Source organism: Aotus nancymaae, unplaced genomic scaffold, assembly GCF_030222135.1.
Source record: "Aotus nancymaae isolate 86718 unplaced genomic scaffold, 86718_ANA_hifiasm-v0.15.2.pri h1tg000067l, whole genome shotgun sequence".
Taxonomy (NCBI): domain Eukaryota; kingdom Metazoa; phylum Chordata; class Mammalia; order Primates; family Aotidae; genus Aotus; species Aotus nancymaae.
Window position 1 is genome coordinate 27,562,223 of NW_026988482.1, and position 19,532 is coordinate 27,581,754.

Genomic DNA, 19,532 nt, shown 5'->3' on the forward strand with positions numbered 1-19,532 from the left:
AAGCACAAAATATACACTTAGAGACTGTATGAATGAATTATGTATCCTGTTAGATGCAATAACTAATTTAGATATATGCTATATATGAAAGTTCCCGTCAGATACAACAACCAATTTAGATACATGCTATATATAAAAGTTGGCACACTAAGGCCCATGGGCCAAGTCTGGCCCGGGACCTGTTTTGGTATAGCCCCCAAGCCAAAAATGACCTTTACATTTTTTTTTCCTGACACGGAGTCTCGTTCCGTCACCCAGGCTGGAGTACAGTGACACTATCTCAGCTCACTGCAACGTCTGTCTCCCGGGTTCAAGTGATTCTCCTGCCTCAGCCTCCCAGGTAGCTGGGACTACAGGCATGTGCCCCCACACCTGGCTAATTTTTATATTTTTTAGTAGAGATGGGATTTCACCATATTGGCCAGGCTGGTTTTGAACTACTGACCTCGTGATCCGCCCGCCTTGGACTCCCAAAGTGCTGGGATTACAGGCGTGAGTCACTGCGCCTGGCTGACCCCTACATTTTTAAAAGGGTTCTTTTTTGTTGTTGTTGAGACAGAGTCTCGCTCTGTCACCCAGGCTGGAGTGCAGTGGTGTGATCTTGGCTCACTGCAACCTTCATCTCCCAGGTTCAAGTGATTGAACTGCTTTTGCCTCCTGAGTAGCTGGAATTACAGGCATGGGCCACCATACCCAGCTAATTTTTGTATTTTCAGTAGAGATGAGGTTTCATCATGTTAGCCAGACTGGTCTCAAACTCCTGACCTCAAGTGATCCACCCACCTTGGCCTCCCACAGTGCTGTGATTACAGGCATGAGTCACCGAGCCCAGCCAAAAGGGTTCTTAAAAAAATGAAAAAAATAACACAACAAAAAAGAATATGTTACAGAAAGCATACGACTCACAGCATGAAATACTTCTCATTTGACCCTTTACAGAAGAATTTTGTTTGCCTCTGCTATATCTGAGTATCTGTAAAGTAAAAAACTTTCCAAGATGTAAGGTATGGTCAGCTGCTATAGTTAACACATTGGAAAAACATGACTCACTGTATTTGGTCTTTGTAAGTACAGAACAGTTCTCAGAACACTTATCCAGAACCATCCGTGGACCGAAGAGGTTAGGACAGCATTCCAGTTTGATACAGGTTTGTCGGCAGAATTCAGTCACCCGATCTGCTGTTTTCACTATCTCAACAGTAGCCCGATAACTCTTTCCTTTATATCTGCCATTAGAAGACATCAGATGCCAAATGTATTGGGCTAATGATTACCCAGAGAAAAATCAAACATATTAATATACCTAAAAAATATTTTTGCTTCTTGGAATATTCTATGTCCTTTATAGTTTGAAGACCCTGAAAACAACAAGGAAGTTCTGCATATTGAACTTAAATCAAATTAAATCTGGTAAGCTATGACAACTAAAAGTTGAGTTATTTAAATTAGCAAAATTAAGTTCCAAGTTCCTAAGCTAAGATTTTCAAATTTCAAACTCCTGCCACCCAGGCTGGAGTGCAACAGCATGATCTTGGCTCACTGCAACCTCCACCTTCTAGGTTTAAGCAATTCTCCTACCTCAGCCTCCCAAGTAGCTGGGATTATAGGTGCCTGCCATCATGCCTGGCTAATTTTTGTATTTTCAGTAGAGACGAGGTTTCACCATGTTGCCTAGGTTGGTCTTGAACTCCTGACCTCAGGTGATCCACCCACCTCAGCCTCCCAAAGTACTAGAATTACAGGTATGAGCCACCACACTCAGCCTTAAATTTTGTATTTCTTATAATTCACTGTATCATATTTTATAAATGTATTGATTCATGAAATAATGGAAATATAAAAAAGAAAAACAAGCCTGGCCTTTCACCACAAATAGCTGAAAAAGCCCTGCCTAAAGAAACATAAGGCTTCTGATAATTATCCACAGAACTGATTCTGTGAATTTATATTTATTTATTTTGAGACAGAGTCTCGCATTGTCACCCAGGCTGGAGTGCCGTGGCGTCATCTCTGCTCTTTGCAACCTTCGCCTTTCGGGTTCAAGTGATTCTCCTGCCTCAGCCTCCCAAGTAACTGGGATTACAGGCATGTGCCACCATGCCTGGCTAATTTTTGTAATTTTAGTAGAGACAGGGTTTCACCATGTTGGCCAGGCTGGTCTCGAATTCCTGACCTTGTGATTTGCCCACCTCAGCCTCCCAAAGTGGTGGGATTACAGGTGTGAGCCACCATGCCTGGCCGGTTCTGTAGCTTTTTAAAGACAAGTAAAAGACAAATAGTCTACTTACTTGGCTTTTAGGACTTCCCCACATCCATGCCACACAGAGTCTTTGTCTAGCTGGAGCTCCCGAAGGACACGGCTGGGTTTGTAGGCTGCATTGATAAGTAAAGTGAGGACCTGAGCTCAGTTTTAAAGCAGAAGCACAGATTGGGAAGGAGAAAAGCAGACCATTAGAATCTTGTCATCTCTCTCTTAAAATGTTAAGGTCACTTAGGAGGTTAATTCTAGTCATATGAATTAACAAATGTTTTATTTATTTATTTATAGCTCATTAGCTATCATGAATTAACAAATGTTAACAAAATCATAATATCAGAGATATGACGGCCACCCAAAGATGCAAATAAGAGGGTAACCATATCCTCTTCAACATTTTCAAAATGTTACGGTCAAAAAAAAAACAAGCACTATGATTTTCAAATTGCTCCAGAATATGCTTTCAAATGCTTTCCCAGCCATGGTACACACAGAAAATTATACTTGTTTGGACCACTGTGCAGACAGCTGAGCCTTCTTGTGGCTAAAAGAGTCTGGTCCAGAGGCTCTGGCTTCCCCAGACCCTGACTTGCCACCCTGATGGCTGAAAGGTCTCTGTCTCTTATCTGTTACTTGCAGTATATCACACTGGCTGGGAAGCACAGAAAGCCTGGCAGATGTGTAGCTTTATCATGGCTGCTAGGTTAATGCCACACAGCCTCTCAGTCATAGAGTAACCTCACAGTTCACTTTTGTACAGTTCTCTTGGCTCTCTGAGAGAAGACCTTTCTACCCTGACCGAGGTGAACCTGCTTTATGAAGAATTGTTTATGTGAATGTTTCCTAGGGAGTAAAAATAATTACATGCCCTCTTCACAGTCCAAAACATGAGGAAAGTTAGTCACTTTTGATAAAACCTAGAACTGCCACATCTATGGCATGTGGCTCCCTGCAGAAATGACCCTAACAGAATGCTGTGAAATTTCCAAGTTATTCTGTTCTAGGCCAGAACCTTACCTCTCTAAGGACTAGAACACAGTTCCCAGGTCCTACACATTGAGGCAGCTCAGCAATTCTTCCTTTGTTAAGATATGGCCCTGAGAAGCAACGGTGGTTGAAGTATATCTTTGGACAGCAATATTTTCCATTAATCATAACTGGGAAATGAAGAGAAACAAAATATTCAAAACAGTCATTCTCCACCCCACGTTTCCAAAGCTGAACTGCCAAGGAGGAAAAAACAAGCACATGTATCATTATATTAACACGAAGTTTGGAATTACTTATTTTGACGCTTAACATGGTGTCTGAGAATGCTCTTAAAATAACTTCAGGAGCTTATCACTCTGCTGAACTCAAACAGGGTCCTGAATTACATGCCCATTAGTTCCTAGGTTACTGCAAAATTGATAGAACCATGTCTTCTATCAATAAAGAAAGTGGAGGGTATATTTCAAGAACACATGAAGATTCTGGATGATCAATGATTTCCAGGTCTTCAAAAACCAACTATTCAATAATCTATTCTGGAATATTTATAGAAATTGTTGATTATTATTTAGAATTACAGTTTGTCTCCTAAAAAACCACCGAACTAATATGTTGGCAGCCTTTGATGCTGTGAGAGCTCTCCCATCTCTCAGATTTCTCAGAGGGCTAAAAGTATGCTGTGACCACATCTCTAAAATTCAAAGACACTAAAACACTGCTATAAAACATAGAGAAGCTCTTCTAATAGATATGCCTGTTAATCCAATGTCAAGGAAAGATATGTGCACACTGCCCATTGTTGATAGGATCCTGCAGTTCATAATGTTCTTTTTTTTTTTTTTTTGAGACAGAGTCTCACTTTGTCACCAGGCTAGAGTGCAATGGCGCCATCTTGGCTCATTGCAAACTCTTGACTCCCAGGTTCAAGCAATTCTCCTGTTTCAGCCTCCTGAGTAGCTGGAATTACAGGCATGTGCCACACACCCAGCTAATTTTTTTATTTTTAGTAGAGACGGGGTTTCACCATGTTGGCTAGGATGGTCTCAATCTCCTGACCTCATGATCCACCCACCTCGACCTCCCAAAGTGCTGGGATTACAGGTGTGAGCCACCATGTCTGGCCCAATGTTCTCTCTTAATTAAGAACGTTCATGGCCAGGTGTGGTGGCTCATGCCCATAATCCCAGCAATTTGGGAGGCTGAAGTGGGAGCGGATCACCTGAGTCCAGGAGTTTGTCCAGCCTGGGTAACATAGTGAATCCCCATCTCTACAAAAAAAATATCCAAAAAGAAAAAATCAGCTGCACATGGTGGCATGTGCCTATAGTCCCAGCTACTCGGGAGGCTGAGGTAGGAGGATGGCTTGAGCCCAGGAGATGGAGGTTGCAGTGAGCTGATATCACACCACTGCACTCCAGCCTGGGTGACAGTGATACAGCAAGACCCTGTCTCAAAAAAAAAAAAAAAAAAGGAGGATAGTCTATCACAGTGGCCAGTATGCTGGTACCCACATTTCCAGTTGAATCCTGCAACCCAGATCCCTCTCTTTGGGATTAAGGCACTCATGCCCCTGCTGCTGGGCATGCTGGCAGCGTACAGCTCTCAGTTTTAAGTCTATTCTGGTATCGCCCGGAGCTGGGTACTTCTCTCAGCAGGAGAGGGCCATCTTGTCCCTTGTGAGGTGGGGAGAGAACAGTGGCTTACTTCCAATAACTGGTCAGTAAAGTGTGGCCACCACACCTGAATTAGGATCAGCTCTGAGTGGTTAGATGAGCTTCAGGGCTCCCAGTGGAACTAGAAGAAACCATGAAGCAACTGCATCATGGTTCAACTCATCTCTCCGCCCAATCCTACTTCCTTTACTCCTTGCAAGGAGCTGTTCCCAAAAATACTTCCTAGTGAAACTCCTGCATGCATATGTCAGAGTCTCAGACTCTGTTTCCCAGGGAACCTGACCTATGACGAAACCCAAACCAAAAGGCCTTGGCTGAGGTTGTGTATAAGATATTAATGTCTTAAATTCTGTGATTTCAGTAAGCATTCGAATGGCCAGCAATGCATCAAAAGCAAGGACTTACACAGCCCTAACCCTCTATGTACAAATGATGTAATGAAAAGGCAGTGGGTACAGGAGATGGAAGTACGGGTTTCAAATTCGTGAAAGACTTCAGTTTCGTTTCTGGCCTTTCTACTCATAAGCTGTGTGATCTCCCTGAGCTTTGATTTCTCTTCTAGGCATTTACTAAATATCATGTGAATACCCAATCTGTGTTAGAATACACACAGCCAAGATGCTAAACATTATATAACCAGCACAGGGAAGTTAAGAATAGTTTAAGAGGCCAGGCGTGGCAGTTCACGCCTGTAATCCCAGCACTTGGGAGGCCGAGGTGGGCAGATCACAAGGTCAGGAGTCTGAGACCAGCCTGACCAACATGGTGAAACCCCATCTCTACTAAAAATACAAAAATAAGCCAGGCGTGGTGACGCATGCCTGTAATCCCAGCTACTCAGGAAGCTGAGGCAGGAGAATTGCTTGAATCTAGGCAGAGGTTGCAAATCTAGGCAGTGGTTGCAGTGAGCCTAGATCACGCCACTGCACTCCAGCCTGGGCAACAGAGCGAGACTCTGTTTCAAAAAAAAAAAAAAAAAGAACAGTTCAAGAGAGAACCCTGAACCTCCAGCAAGGATCTTTCAGCAAAGGCTTGAACCCCCAGCAAGGATCTTTCTCTCATTTATCAGGCATTGCCTCTGGGACAATCTCTTTTACTGGTGCATTATTTATTTATTTTTAACATAATTGTGAAATTTATATTCAAAGTATGCATATCATAAAAAGGGTTTTAAAAAGAATAAACCTCTACCTCTCAACCACCTAGCTTAAGAAAGAACACTGCCTGCAAAACTTCAGATTCTTTAGCTAAAGTCAAGGATGATTACATCGACCTTCTGAGCCCTTGGCATACAATGAGTGATCAGTGAAGAACAGCTACAATTATTAGAAATGGATGGAAACATCAGCTTAGAGATGATTATTAAATTAAACACATCCTAGACAGTTATAACTCTAAAGTCACAATTAAGAGACCCCTCTATGAAGTCACATCCTATAAATCAAATGTACTGTTTTAAGTTATTTTCAGATAGAGTCTATTAAAAGAAACTAAGTCTTCTTTTCTGTAAGATGACATGCTTATACCTGACTCTGTGGCGTTCAGCTCCTGATTCCTCAGGCCCTCGTGGACAGTCCTGGAGGATGATACTCTGGGTCAAGAAAACACAGTAAAATAGTGAGATAATCTTTAAGATCAGTGAAGTATGAGGGTTAGTTTCCTTTAAATCTAAGAAGAAAGCAAATGTGGCATGCTACAAAATCTATAATAGAAGGTAATCCTATGATAATACTTTTTTTAAAAAAAAGAGCAATTGCTTTTAAAACTGTATGTAAGACATAATGAGCCAATGGACAGTCTGTATTTAATAGCATTGTGATACTACATGTTCAAATTTTCTCTTCATTCATTGGGCAAGAAATTAGAAAATTTCTTGTGAGATGCTTAAACCACAAACAAACTACTCATTTTTCAAGTCAAAGAACAGATACTTTATATAGGGTCTGTTTTCTTTATCCATTGGTTTTCAAATTAAAGACAAATTATGTTATTTTAAAAAACCCAAAGACTTATTCTGTATGTAGCAATCACTGAAAAAGGCTAATTTGTCTTTTTTTTTTTTTTGAGACAGAGTCTCACTCTGTCACCCAGGCTAGAGTGCAATGGCGGTCTCCACTCACTGCAACCTCTGCCTCCTGGGTTTAAGTGATTCTCCTGCCTCAGCCTCCTGAGAAGCTGGGATTACAGGCATGTGCCACCATACCCAGTTAATTTTTGTATTTTTTGTAGAGATGGGGTTTCACTATGATAACCAGGCTGATCTTGAACTCTTGAACTCGTGATCCACCTGCCTCGGCCTCCCAAAGTGTTGGGATTACAGGTGTGAGCCACCGCGCCAGCTCTAATTTATCTTTTAGAATGCATCCTAACTAAAGCTTTGGATTAGTTTTGGCAACTAAGTCAAGGAAAATCCAAGGCCAGTCCTTTTTTCATTGTTATCTCACTTCTCTATGTGGGATAAATGTCTACGGCCTTTCTCTCTACTTCTGTTGTTAGTTTTATTACCCACATAGTTACAAAGGTTATAGAATTTGCTATATACAGAATTGTTTCCCCCTACTCAGATTCGTATATTGAAGCCCTAGTGCTCAGTGTAACTGTATTTGAAGATAAGGCCTTGGGGGAGGTAATTAAGATTAAATGAGGTCATAAGGGTAGGCTGTAAGCCAATAGCATTGATAGCCTTATAAGAAGAGAGGGGTGTGGGGTGTCAGGAGAGAAAGAGATCTTTCCACCATGGAAGGACACAGCCAGAAGACAGCCATCTGACATCTAGGGAGAATGCCCTCACCAGGAACCAAATCCATTAGCACTTTGATCTTGGATGTCCCAGCCTCCAGAATGTGAGAAAATAGATTTCTGTGGTTTAAAGCAGGGGTCCCCAATCCCCAGGCCATGAACCAGTACCCGTCCATGGCCTGTTAGGAATGAGGCCACATAGCAGGCGAGGGAGCATTACGACCTGAGCTCCGCCTCCTGTCAAATCAGAAGCAGCATTAGATTCTCGTAGGACTGTGAACCCCACTGTGAACTGGGCATGCGAGGGATCTAGGTTGCATGCTCCTTATGAGAATCTAATGCCTGATGATCTGAGGTGGAACAGTTTCATCCTAAAACCATTCCCCACCCTGGTCTGTGGAAAAACTGTCTTCCACAGAACTGGTCCCTGGTACCAAAAATGTTGGGGACCACTGGTTTAAAGCTGCCCAGTCTGTGGTATTTTGTATGGCAGCCCCAGCAGAGTAATAGAGAATTCAATACCCAATGTTCTAAAACACGCATATGCACACAGAAACCTTTGTAATTTTAAGGTTTGAAGATACTACTAATTAACTATTCCTTAAAAGCTGTATGTGCAGGTATGTTACAAACAAAGAATTTTTTTTTTTTTTTTTTTTGAGACGGAGTTTGGCTCTCGTTACCCAGGCTGGAGTGCAATGGTGCGATCTCGGCTCACCGCAACCTCCGCCTCCTGGGTTCAGGCAATTCTCCTGCCTCAGCCTCCCGAGTAGCTGAGATTACAGGCATGAGCCACCATGCCCAGCTAATTTTTTGTATTTTTAGTAGAGACGGGGTTTCACCATGTTGACCAGGATGGTCTCGATCTCTTGATCCACCCGCCTTGGCCTCCCAAAGTGCTGGGATTACAGGCGTGAGCCACTGCGCCTGGCCACAAAGAATTTCTTGATGGGCACAAAGCCACTCCTTTTGAGTGTCTTTTCTTTTAGAGTTGTCTTTTATCCCAAGCTTATTTTCTTTCCACTGTGACAATTCGTATCCTAATTTACAATTTTTGCTCTCCCTTAATGAATACCAGCATGAGGACTCTTATTTTCTTTCTTTTATTCAACTACCTTAAGGCTCTAAAAGCCAAAGAAAACTCAATTTAGAGACCATCTTGAGAATGCATTTTACCCTTTTGTATATAATGCCATTTTAGAAAATGCATATACTGCAAGGAGAAGTATACAAATGATCAAATGTTAAATTAAAAAATTATGCTTCTGTCTGAGAAAATGAGGAAATATACCTCTGAAACAGTTATTTCTTTTTCTAGATATTCTAACTTATAAATGTCAACTGTTCAGACATGTTATTACATTACTTACTGTTTTTCTGGCTGAACCACTGCAATTTTCCTCTGTTTATGTACTGTAGAAAGAAAAAAATATATAAGTGCTGAGAAAAAGAAAAAGAGAAAGGAAAATTTAGATGTGTATCAAGGTTACATTACCATATTTAAAACCTGATTCTGTGTGTGTGTGTCTATGTGTGTGTGTATATATATATAGTACTATAAATTAATGCTATGTCTGAATATCTAGACTGAGGCACATTTTCTTGGTAGGAGTCTTTATACAAAGAGCAAAAATAATATTTTCAAGGCTCCCTGGGTCAGTAAGTGTTGGGAAAGCTGAATATCCACATGAATGAAGTTGGACCCTTACCTTGTATCAGCGATCCCCAACCTCTTTGGCAACAGGGACTGGCTTCATGGAAGATAATTTTTCCATGGACCAGGGGGTTGGGGGTGGTTTCAGGATTAAACTGTTCCACCTCAAAACATCAGGCATTAGATTCTCATAAGGAGCATGCAACCTAGATCCCTTGCATGCACAGTTCACAATAAGGTACGCGCTCCTATGAGAATCTAATGCCCACCCCCCGATCTGACAGGAGGTGGAACTCAGGCACTAATGCTCGTTTGCCTGCCACTCACCTCCTGCTGTGTGGCCCAGTTTCTAACAGGCCACAGGACCAGTAGTGGTCCATGGCCCAGGGGTTGGGGACCTCTGCCTCATATCATGTATTAAACTTAACCCAAAGGGGATCAAAGATCTAAATGGAAATGTAAGGGTTAAAACTATAAAACTCACAAAGAAAAGCACAGGCGAAAACTATAAAACTTATTCTTAATAGTCAAAAAGTGGAAACAATTCAAATATCCAAATAGATAAACAAAATATGTTATATTTATAGCATGGAATATTCTTCAGCTATATAAAGGAATAAAGAATGGATACACACTACAACATGGATAAACTCTGAGAGTAGTACGCTAAAGGAAAGAAGCCAGTCACACAAGACCATGTATTATATGATCCCATTTATATGAAATGTCTAGAACAGGCAAATCTATGGAGACAGAAAGTGGATTTGTGGATGCTGGGGGTGGGGATTGATTGCTAATGGGTATAGGGTTTCTTTCTGAAATGATGAAAATGTTCTCAATCTGACTGTGGTGATAGTTGGTATATCAATTATATCTCAATAAAGCTGTTTACAAAGGGGGAAAACGGGTTGCCACTTTTGAGATTATGTGCAGGAAAGACTCTGGCTTCCATCTTCCTCAACCTCTCTTGCTCTCTCGCTTCCTCACTGTGATGGAAGCCAGGTGCCATGCTGTGAGCTCCCTTATGAAGAGGCCCATGCGGCAAGGAACTGAAGGAAGGCTCCAGCCAACACCCAGCAAGGAGCTCAGGCCCTCAGTCCAACAGCCCACAAGAAGATGCATTTTTGCTGCTATGGTCTGAATGTCTGTACTCTCTAAAATTCATATTGAAACTTATCCACCAATGTGCTGGTATGAGAAGGTGGGGCCTCTGGAAGGTGAAGAAGGGAAGGTCAGGCCGGGCGCAGTGGCTCAAGCCTGTAATCCCGGCACTTTGGGAGGCCAAGGTGGGCGGATTACAAGGTCACGAGATCGAGACCATCCTATCCAACATAATGAAACCCTGTCTCTACTAAAAATACAAAAAAAAATTAGCTGGGCGTGGTGGAGTGCGCCTATAATCCCAGCTACCCCGGAGGCTGAGGCAGGAGAATTGCTTGAACCCAGGAGGCAGAGGTTGCAGTGAGCTGAGATCGCGCCACTGCACACTCCAGCCTGGCACCTAGCGACAGAGCAAGACTCTGTCTCCAAAAAAAAAAAAAGAAGGGAAGGTCAGAAGGGCAGAGCCCTCATGATTTGGATTAGTGCTCTCATAAAAGAGACCCACAAAGCTCGTAATCCCTTCTACCATGAGGACACAACAAGAAGGTGCTAACTATGGACCAGGAAATGTGCCCTCACCAGACACTGAATCTGCTGATGCCTGGATCTTGGGCTTCCCGGTCTCTAGAATTGTGAGTAATTTCTGTTATTATAAACTTCCCAGTGTATGATATTTTGTTACAGCAGCTAGAATGCACTAAGACACTTGCCAATAATCACCTGCATATAAACCTGGGAGCAGATCCTCCCACATTGAGCCTTGAGATGACTTGAGCCCTGATGCCTTGAGCCCAGCTCATGAGATATCCAGAGGAACCACCTAAGTTGCACCCAAATTTCTGACTCACAGAAACTGTAAGGTATTAAATATTTGTTGCAATAAATAATTTCCTATACAGGAACAGATAACCAGAATGTCATTTTGTTTTTCTCTGAAATGTCCAGATTAGTTTTAATTGGTAACAGCCATACAAAATATTATTTAACAATCAATCCTCTAATCCAGAAATAGATACCTCGTGCTCGGCGAGGAGTGCTGAGGGGGTGGCCGTTGGTTTCACACCAGCCCAAAGGAAATATATCCATGGATTCCACACTCACAATACATTCAGGTATAGGCTTCTTAGAACCTGTTTAGATTAAAAAAAAAATACACACACACTCTTTTTCAGATCAGTAAATAACCTTCTTCATAAACTATTTCCTAGATAATATTCTACACAGACACAAGTCTCTTGACACAGAAGTCATACATTTTCATGTATGATAAACATTATTAAAAAAAGTAAACTGTCCCCCATGTAAAACTGTAATGGGACCAAAATGGGTAGTGAACATACAGGGTAACACTTAAGCTAGGGAATAGGAAATAAGAAACTAGAACTACCACTGGTATCATTCAGATGGTTAATAAATATCACAATCATTTCAGACAAATATGGAAACCAAGTGGCAAAGGTGACAATTGTACTCAATGAGAACATTAGTTCTGGTACTTCAGGAATAAGCCAGAAAAGAAAAACAGTGAATTCAAATCAGGAAGTGATTTGGTAAGTTGATGAACAAGGATTGAATAAAAGTCTACATTCAATATTATCCTTGACATCTGCATTAAATGCCAATTCTACAAATCAGAAACAGTAGGTACCTTCTCAAAGTCTATTTGGCAGCAAGATAAAAAAGCAGGTCCTTGATCAGATCAAAATATATGATATTTGACTTATATTTTCCCCTTCCAGAAAATAGGGGACTCTTAGTAAAAGATTTTTATTCATATTTATTTCCTAAAATTTGAAATTTGAAAGTCAAGGACAGAAAAATAAATGTTTCACTTAGAGTCTTGCATTATACAAGTTTCTGGAGATCCCTATTTAACTAATCCATTAAGTTTAACAGGCCACATTACGAGAGTAAACAGAAAGCTCAAAGGAGAGTGGCTTCTGGTGCTGGTACTCACCCTCCAGCTGGAGCCACAGGTAGGAGCCTCTCACTGCAGTAATAGTAGCAACACACACTTCCTCAGGGAGAAGGGGGTTCACCGCCTCAAGCTTCATGTTCTCCTTAAATTCGTGCTCAGAAATTAACTAGAAAATGAATGAATCAAATCCATTTACTGGATTAACACAATATTAACTCATGTGCTTAGCTAGAAAACCTTTTCCAAGTAGTATGTAATCCCTAAGTTTAATTCAAAGATATAAATTTATTTTGCACTGTTTTGCTTTTTAATGAAGCAAAAGGAAAATGTCTGCCTTTCTTGGTGTTATAGGAAGCATGCTCTTTGAGGTCAGATATTCCTGCATTACTGCTACCTGTAGGACCTTGCTCAAGCTGTGTAAATCTTTTTGCCTCAGTTTCTTCACCTGTCAGATGAGGTTGAGAATTCCTATCTGGCTGTACTATTACAAGGTATCAATGAAATAAAGTCTCTAAGGCTCTATGTCCTGAACCAAGTGGCTATCAACACTGTTGACTCACTTCCCCTCATATAAAGCACCCTATCATACCACAAACTGTCTGGTTCATACTTGTATGTGTATCATAAAAGGCATTCAGGATAAAGAATGCTTATCAACTGTGGCAAAGGGTCATTTAAAACAGAAGAATATCCAGCATCCAAGTCAAAATGGACAACTGAACATTTACATTTGAGTGTTTTCTCTTCTGACATCTAACTTAAAAATTAAAGTTGTTTTTTGTTTGCTTCTGTTTTGAAGACAAAAACTTAACATCTATCTTAAGATGGATATAACAGGAGAGAAAACAACATTTTATAAGCTAAAATTTAGAACAGGGTCTAGAAACTAAGTTAAAGAAAGGTGAATCTAAGCTGGCAGTAAAGAAAGATAAGAACTGGAAGAACCAGGGTCTAGGCAACTGGAGGTAGAGAAGAAATAGTCAAAACAAGGAGAATCTGTTGAAAACATTTAAGAAACATTTAGGACATGCCATTGGCTCCTCGACTCCATGCATCAGTGAAAGCGTCCCTTCCTCTCCCCTACAGAAGGTGAGGTTTATCTTCTGGACAGGGTAAAACAGAAGATGCCTAGGCAAGGGGACACAAGGAGCTGCTGAGGGCATGAATGTCATGACAAAAATAGTGGTTAGCCTATGGACTGCTGAGAGGCCCAGCCCTCAGCCTCTACCCACCAGACAGGGGACTAGAAGACACTTCTTATGGTGATAGGATAACCCCAAGAAGGAACATATAATGATATGGATTCAGGTTTCTCCAACAAATGGCCAACTAGATTCCACCCTATAGGAAAATTTAAGGTTGACAAGTTCCATCTACCTGCTCAGAGCTTCCAATCAGTTTTTCCTTTTAGTCACCCATTCTTAAATATAGCAACAACTGACAATTACCAGATACCTAAGAAGATGAAAGTTAGAGACCAAAACAGACAAGCAACTTGGAAAAAGCAGTGATTACACAAGAAGAAAACTTCCCAAAAGGTAGGAGGGTGGGATGGATTAGGGGTGTTAATTAACATCCTTTAAGAGATAAGAAAAACTATCGCATCCTTAGAGCAAGAATAGTATGATATTAAAAATAAAGAACTACTCAGAGTTCCAGAAAATTTAAAAAATGGTGTCAAAAATTAAAAACTCAAAAGGCAGGCTGAAAGACAAAGTTTAGGAAATCTTTCAGAAAACAAAGGAAAAGGACTAAGAAACATAAAACAGGAGATAAAAAGGTAAGAAAAGCAGAGGTTTTGATCCAGAGGGCCAACAACCAAATAAAAGAACTCCAAGAAAGAGAAAAGAGACAAAACGGAAGGAAGGAAATCAAAGAAGTGATTCAAGAAAATTTCCCAACACAGAAAGGCATGAATGTCCAGAGAGAAAGTGCCCACTGAGAACCCAGCACGGCGATGAAAACAGGCTCACATCAAGGTTCATCACTGTGAAAAGTGGTTCTACAACCTTCCAGAGAGGGGGGGTGGGGAAAGCAGGTCATCTACAAAAGATCAAAAATAAGAATAGCTTTATAGCTTTTAACTTCTTGACAGTAACACTAGAAATCAGAAAACAACTGAGCAATGTTTTCAGAATTCTCAAGTAAAATAACTTCCACATTGAGCCAAACTGTGAATCAAGTTAGTAGAGTGAAGACATTTTCAAATACACAGTGTCAACAAAAATTTACCTCCCTTGTACCCTGTTACAAGAAGCTACTGAGAGATGGGGATCCATCAAAACAAGGAAGCAAACCAAGAAAGCAGAAGCCATGAGAGCTCTACAAAACAGGGGACTCTAAATCATACAAAAGGGGAGTGGGCAATTCCCTGGGTGACAAGGGCATTTCCAAGATTAAAACTACATGGTGAGGCCGGGCACAGCAGCTCATACTTGTAATCCCAGCACTTTGGGAGACTGAGGTGGGTGGATTACTTGAGGTCAGGAGTTTGAGATCAGCCTGGGCAACATGGTGAAACCCCGTCTCTACTAAAAATACAAAAATTAGCCAGGCATGGTCGGGGACGCCTATAATCCCAGTTACTCAGGAGGGTGAGGCAGGAGAATTGATTGAACCTGGAAGGTGGAGGTTGCAGTGAGCTGAGATTGCACCACTGTACTCCAACCTGGGTGTCAAGAGCAAAACTCTGTCTCAAAAAAAAAAAAAAAAAACCCTACATGGCAAGCCTAAAGAGCAACCCATCCAGAGAGACAAAGAGTGGAGGGTGCTAAGAGGGATGTCTCTTTAACAAAAGTGTCAGGAATGACAAATTTCCTGATGTGAGACTACTGGGAAGTGTGAAAAGAAACAGCAACAGATAAAAGAAAATTAAATAAATTAAAAACAAGGCAATCATTACTGAGGATAATTTTTTTAAAAAAAGAAACAAGCATAAAATACTGCAGTGCCAGGTGTGGTGGTTCACACCTGTAATCCCAGCATTTTGGGAGGCTAAGGTGGGTGGATCACTTGAGGTCAGGAGTTCCAGACCAGCCTGGCCAACATGGTGAAACCTCATCTCTACTATAAAAATGAAAATTAGGCGGGTGTGGTGGTTGGCACCTGTAATTCCAGCTACTTGGAAGGCAGAGGCCAGGAGAATCGCTTGAACCCAGGAGGTAGAGGTTATAGTGAGCTAAGATCACACCACTGCACTCCAGCCTGGGTGAGAGAGCAAGACTCCGTCTGAAAACAAAACAAAACACTGCAGTACTCAGCCGTGAGTAATATTTGAATGCATATAATGTAAAAATTCATTTCATACTTAACCAAAAATTGTAATATAACTGTAAAGGAGGAAGAACTGGGTAAGACAGACAGGAAAGGTAATAAAAAATAGCTAAATTCTCATTTATCATAATATACAACCAATAGACTTGGCACCGTAAGACAGGGTAAATTTAATTTGTTTTAATAAAGTCAAAGTTTTTAAATTAAAACCAATAGACATATCTAAAATAAATGACTGAAGAGATAGAGGCATTTTATTTTGAAAATGAAGAAATACAAATACCAGAATTACAGTGAGAACAGGAAGTAGTTACTTCTGGGAAGAAAGAGTGTGAAAAGGGGTAGGGCGGGGACTGTTCTTTAACCTTCTAAGCCTATTACTGCTACATGGCTTTTTAAACCACATGCAGGTATTATTTGGAGAGAAGAAATATATATTTTTTTTTGAGAAGAAATATTTTTAAATAAGCTTAACAATTTTTCTCCACTTAATATTTCAACAGTTTCTCCTATTACTGAATCATGAAAAATAATCATACATTTTCAAATTCACGATTTTAGCTACAAAAAAATAAAATCAATAAACATGTAAAACTAACTTAATTAGCAAACTAACTGATTCACGTCTGCAGTAAACGTATTTTCCTTTGGACCATGTGATTACAATCACCACTGTGCTCATCTGCATTGAGCGAGATGATTATCTTCAGAGGAGTAACCATGGAAGAAAGCAAGGGAAGCACAGTAGTCCCTGCAGCCCCGCACAGTGGCCATGAAGCCGTGGGGGTCCTCACCGGAGGGAAGCACCTCTGGGGAGCAGCTTCAGCACCACACTGTTTGAGGTAGTCAGCCCAGTCAAAGTCCTGGCTTGGGTAGCCTAGGTGGGGACAAAGGAACAATGATTTACATTACCACACTGCACACGCTTGCCTGGCTTCACCACTCTCCAAAGGTCCACTCAACTTCCAATGCTGCTAGTTTGACAACTTCGATCATTTTAAATTTTCAAATTTCAAACTAGGCATTTATTTTGAACACTATTTTATATGAATAATTGCTGGTAATTTACCAAAATAATAATAAGACAGTTATGACTGGATTTGATTTGTATATATAAATCCACTCTTACTGTCAATTCTAAAGTGACTTAGGCTCTTAAGGAAAAGAGACAGCAAACAGTACTGGTTAATCTGCAAACACAAAGACCTTTTTCTTGAAAAAGCTATTTCCTGAAATGTGTCTCAGATATCACTGATACAAATGCTCTTGTCATTTTCAGATGCATATATTACAGAATATCAATGCTTATATAATCTGAATCATGTGTTTATTTCAGAAAAAACAAGCTTAGCACCCCACTTAAGTCTACCAAGGTTCTTGATGGAAGCATCTCCAAGCTGCTGCTGACTCAGCACCATCTGCATGCAAAGAGCTGAGTGAGGTCCAACTGCCTACTGTGCCTGAGTTGCTCTCAGCCTCCAGAGAGCTTAATGTCTCACGGGCAAAAAAAAAAAATAGGCTACTCAAGTCTACGCCCTCTGACAGCCTAACAGTTCCTGCCCACCTGAGACTGGCACCAAGTTCTCCCTTTGCCGTCACCTCAATTCCTGACGGTACATTTTCTGCCATGTTCAGTTACGTAATCTATTACCTCCTCTATGTTTACAAAGACACAGTTGACTTGTCTATAATAACACTGAAAGCTTCAGTATTTTTAACAATTCTTTCTTCTTTTTCACATAGAGGAGGCAAGCAGAGTAAAGAACTTGGGATATTCAGAGCCTTCCTGCAAAGCAAAAACTTCCTTCTGTGGCTGTTTCACACCACACCCTTCAACCAGGCACTCATCTGCTGTGATCACTGATGGAGGAGAATCTAGGAAGTTCTATTAATACTTCCCCTATTTGTTCCTTAAAGGGACTGGGCTGTATTCACTAAGCTTGTCACTCTCCCCAGGGACAAGGTCAATGCCTGGGTTATAGAAAACATTACATAAATGTTTGTTGGATGAATAAAGGCTGAATGAAAGACAAAAGGTTCTGAGTTTATGACCCTTGTTAACAAGAAAGAGTACCTCTAGCCCATTGTTGCAGCAGTCACCATTTAGAAAGTGATGCTATGCGTTACTGAAAACCTACTAATAACATATACATAGACTGCCCATCAAATAATCTGATTTGCTAATATTAAAAAATCAGGGGCCGGGCACAGTGGCTCACGCCTGTAATCCCAGCACTTTGGGAGGCCGAGGCAGGTGGATCACGAGCTCAAGAGATTGAGACCATCCCGGTCAACATGGTGAAACCCCATCTCTACTAAAAATACAAAAAAATTAGCTGGGCACGGTGGCACGTGGCTGTAATCCCAGCTACTCAGGAGGCTGAGGCAGGAGAATTGCCTGAATCGCACCATTGCACTCCAGCCTGGGTAACAAGAGCGAAACTCCGTCTCAAAAAAAAAAAAAAAAATCAGATAAACATCTAACACTTCTAGATTCTCTAAGTTTAAAAATATTACATATTTCAGTGACGCTCAACTAACCCATTAATTAAGAGCCTGGATTAAAGGATCAAAGACTGTATTTTGCAAAGTTGCAAATATCAGGAAAATGAGCTTTTATTTTCCTACCTACTGCTTGAATCCTACTCTTTACCGTAAACAGCTCTCTAAAAAGTCCCGTCCATGATAAGGCCCAGACACCTAAAGATAATCAGTAATCTACCTCTAACTCTGGGTCTATGGCCTCTTCTCAAAAACCAGCCCCCTAATGCTCACTGTGAATCCAAGCCCACTCCTTTGCCACCCCTAACAGACATAAAAGGGACTAAGGAGCCAGCACAGAACCCAGGTTGGAACCCGGCCTTCTAGAGGGTTATGAGGCCATAGATATCAATGTCAGAGGATAGATAGAACACACTCTCTTTAACAGTTCTTTAGCTCAATGTATAACTTTCAAATATGTAAATATATGGAATCTAGACCTTTCTTTATACTTGTCTCAGATCCTAAAAACATTGGAACAGGTTGGGACATGAGGAGAGGAACAAAAGATTTAGGGAATGCCATCTGACATGTCTTATTTCAAGGAAAAGCTCTCAAGTAACAACTCAGAAGAGAGCGAATGTGTACCTGGAGGGGGGCTGATGTTTAGGCCATTCTTCAGACTCCACTGCACAGGGAAGATGCCAGGACTGTCGGCATGGCACACAAAGGATCGCCGGGCGTGGTTCTCAGGTCGCAAGTCATCCATTTCCACCAGAAAGTACTTCTCATCAAAAACCTATACATGTAATTAACAGATGAAATAGACAAAAGCACACACACATATGTGCTTTTTCCTTGGCACAGCCAAACACATTACAAAAGCTCATAGTCATGCTGGGTATTAATACTAAACATTTCATAAATGTTAGCTCTGTGTTACAGAATACATAAACATATAATTACTGTTTTAATTAAATGCTTTTCATGTATTAATTCAGTTTTAATCTTAACAATCTAATGGGGTATCATTATATACATATATATATATAAATTTTTTTTTTTTTTTAAACAGAGTCTTGCTCTGTTACCCAGGCTGGAGTGCAGTGGCATGAACAGGTCTCACTGAAGCACTGCAGTCCTGACTTCCTGGGCTCAGCTGATCCTCCCACTTCAGCCCGCTCCCCCCGCCACCCCCGCTGAATAGCTGGGACAACAGGCATGCACCACCACACCCAGCTAATTTTTAAATTTTTTTTTGAGACAGGGTCTTGCTATATTGCCCAGGCCAGTCTCAAACTCCTGTCCTCAAGTGATTCTCCTGCCTCAGCCTCCCAAAGTGCTGAATTACAGGCATGAGCCACCACACCTGGCCCAAGTACCATTATCAACTCCATTTCACAGATAAGGAGAATAGTTTCAAACAGAGGTTAAATAACTTGCTCT

The 19,532-nt window shown here is 41.0% G+C and overlaps 1 protein-coding gene across 4 annotated transcripts in view; it reads right to left on the minus strand.

The window, feature by feature from the left end:
* SFMBT1 (Scm like with four mbt domains 1) overlaps positions 1–19,532 on the minus strand; it is a 143,231-nt gene that overhangs the window by 11,380 nt on the left and 112,319 nt on the right. For all 4 annotated transcript variants that reach the window (XM_021671636.2, XM_021671640.2, XM_021671637.2 and 1 more), the window contains 9 exons: positions 18,735–18,885; positions 16,400–16,482; positions 12,372–12,498; positions 11,431–11,544; positions 9,030–9,072; positions 6,447–6,511; positions 3,275–3,414; positions 2,289–2,398; positions 1,051–1,226 (listed from right to left, as the gene is read on the minus strand). In XM_021671636.2, the coding sequence (XP_021527311.2) occupies positions 1,051–1,226; positions 2,289–2,398; positions 3,275–3,414; positions 6,447–6,511; positions 9,030–9,072; positions 11,431–11,544; positions 12,372–12,498; positions 16,400–16,482; positions 18,735–18,885 (1,009 nt within the window). The remainder of the gene's footprint in view (positions 1–1,050; positions 1,227–2,288; positions 2,399–3,274; positions 3,415–6,446; positions 6,512–9,029; positions 9,073–11,430; positions 11,545–12,371; positions 12,499–16,399; positions 16,483–18,734; positions 18,886–19,532) is intronic.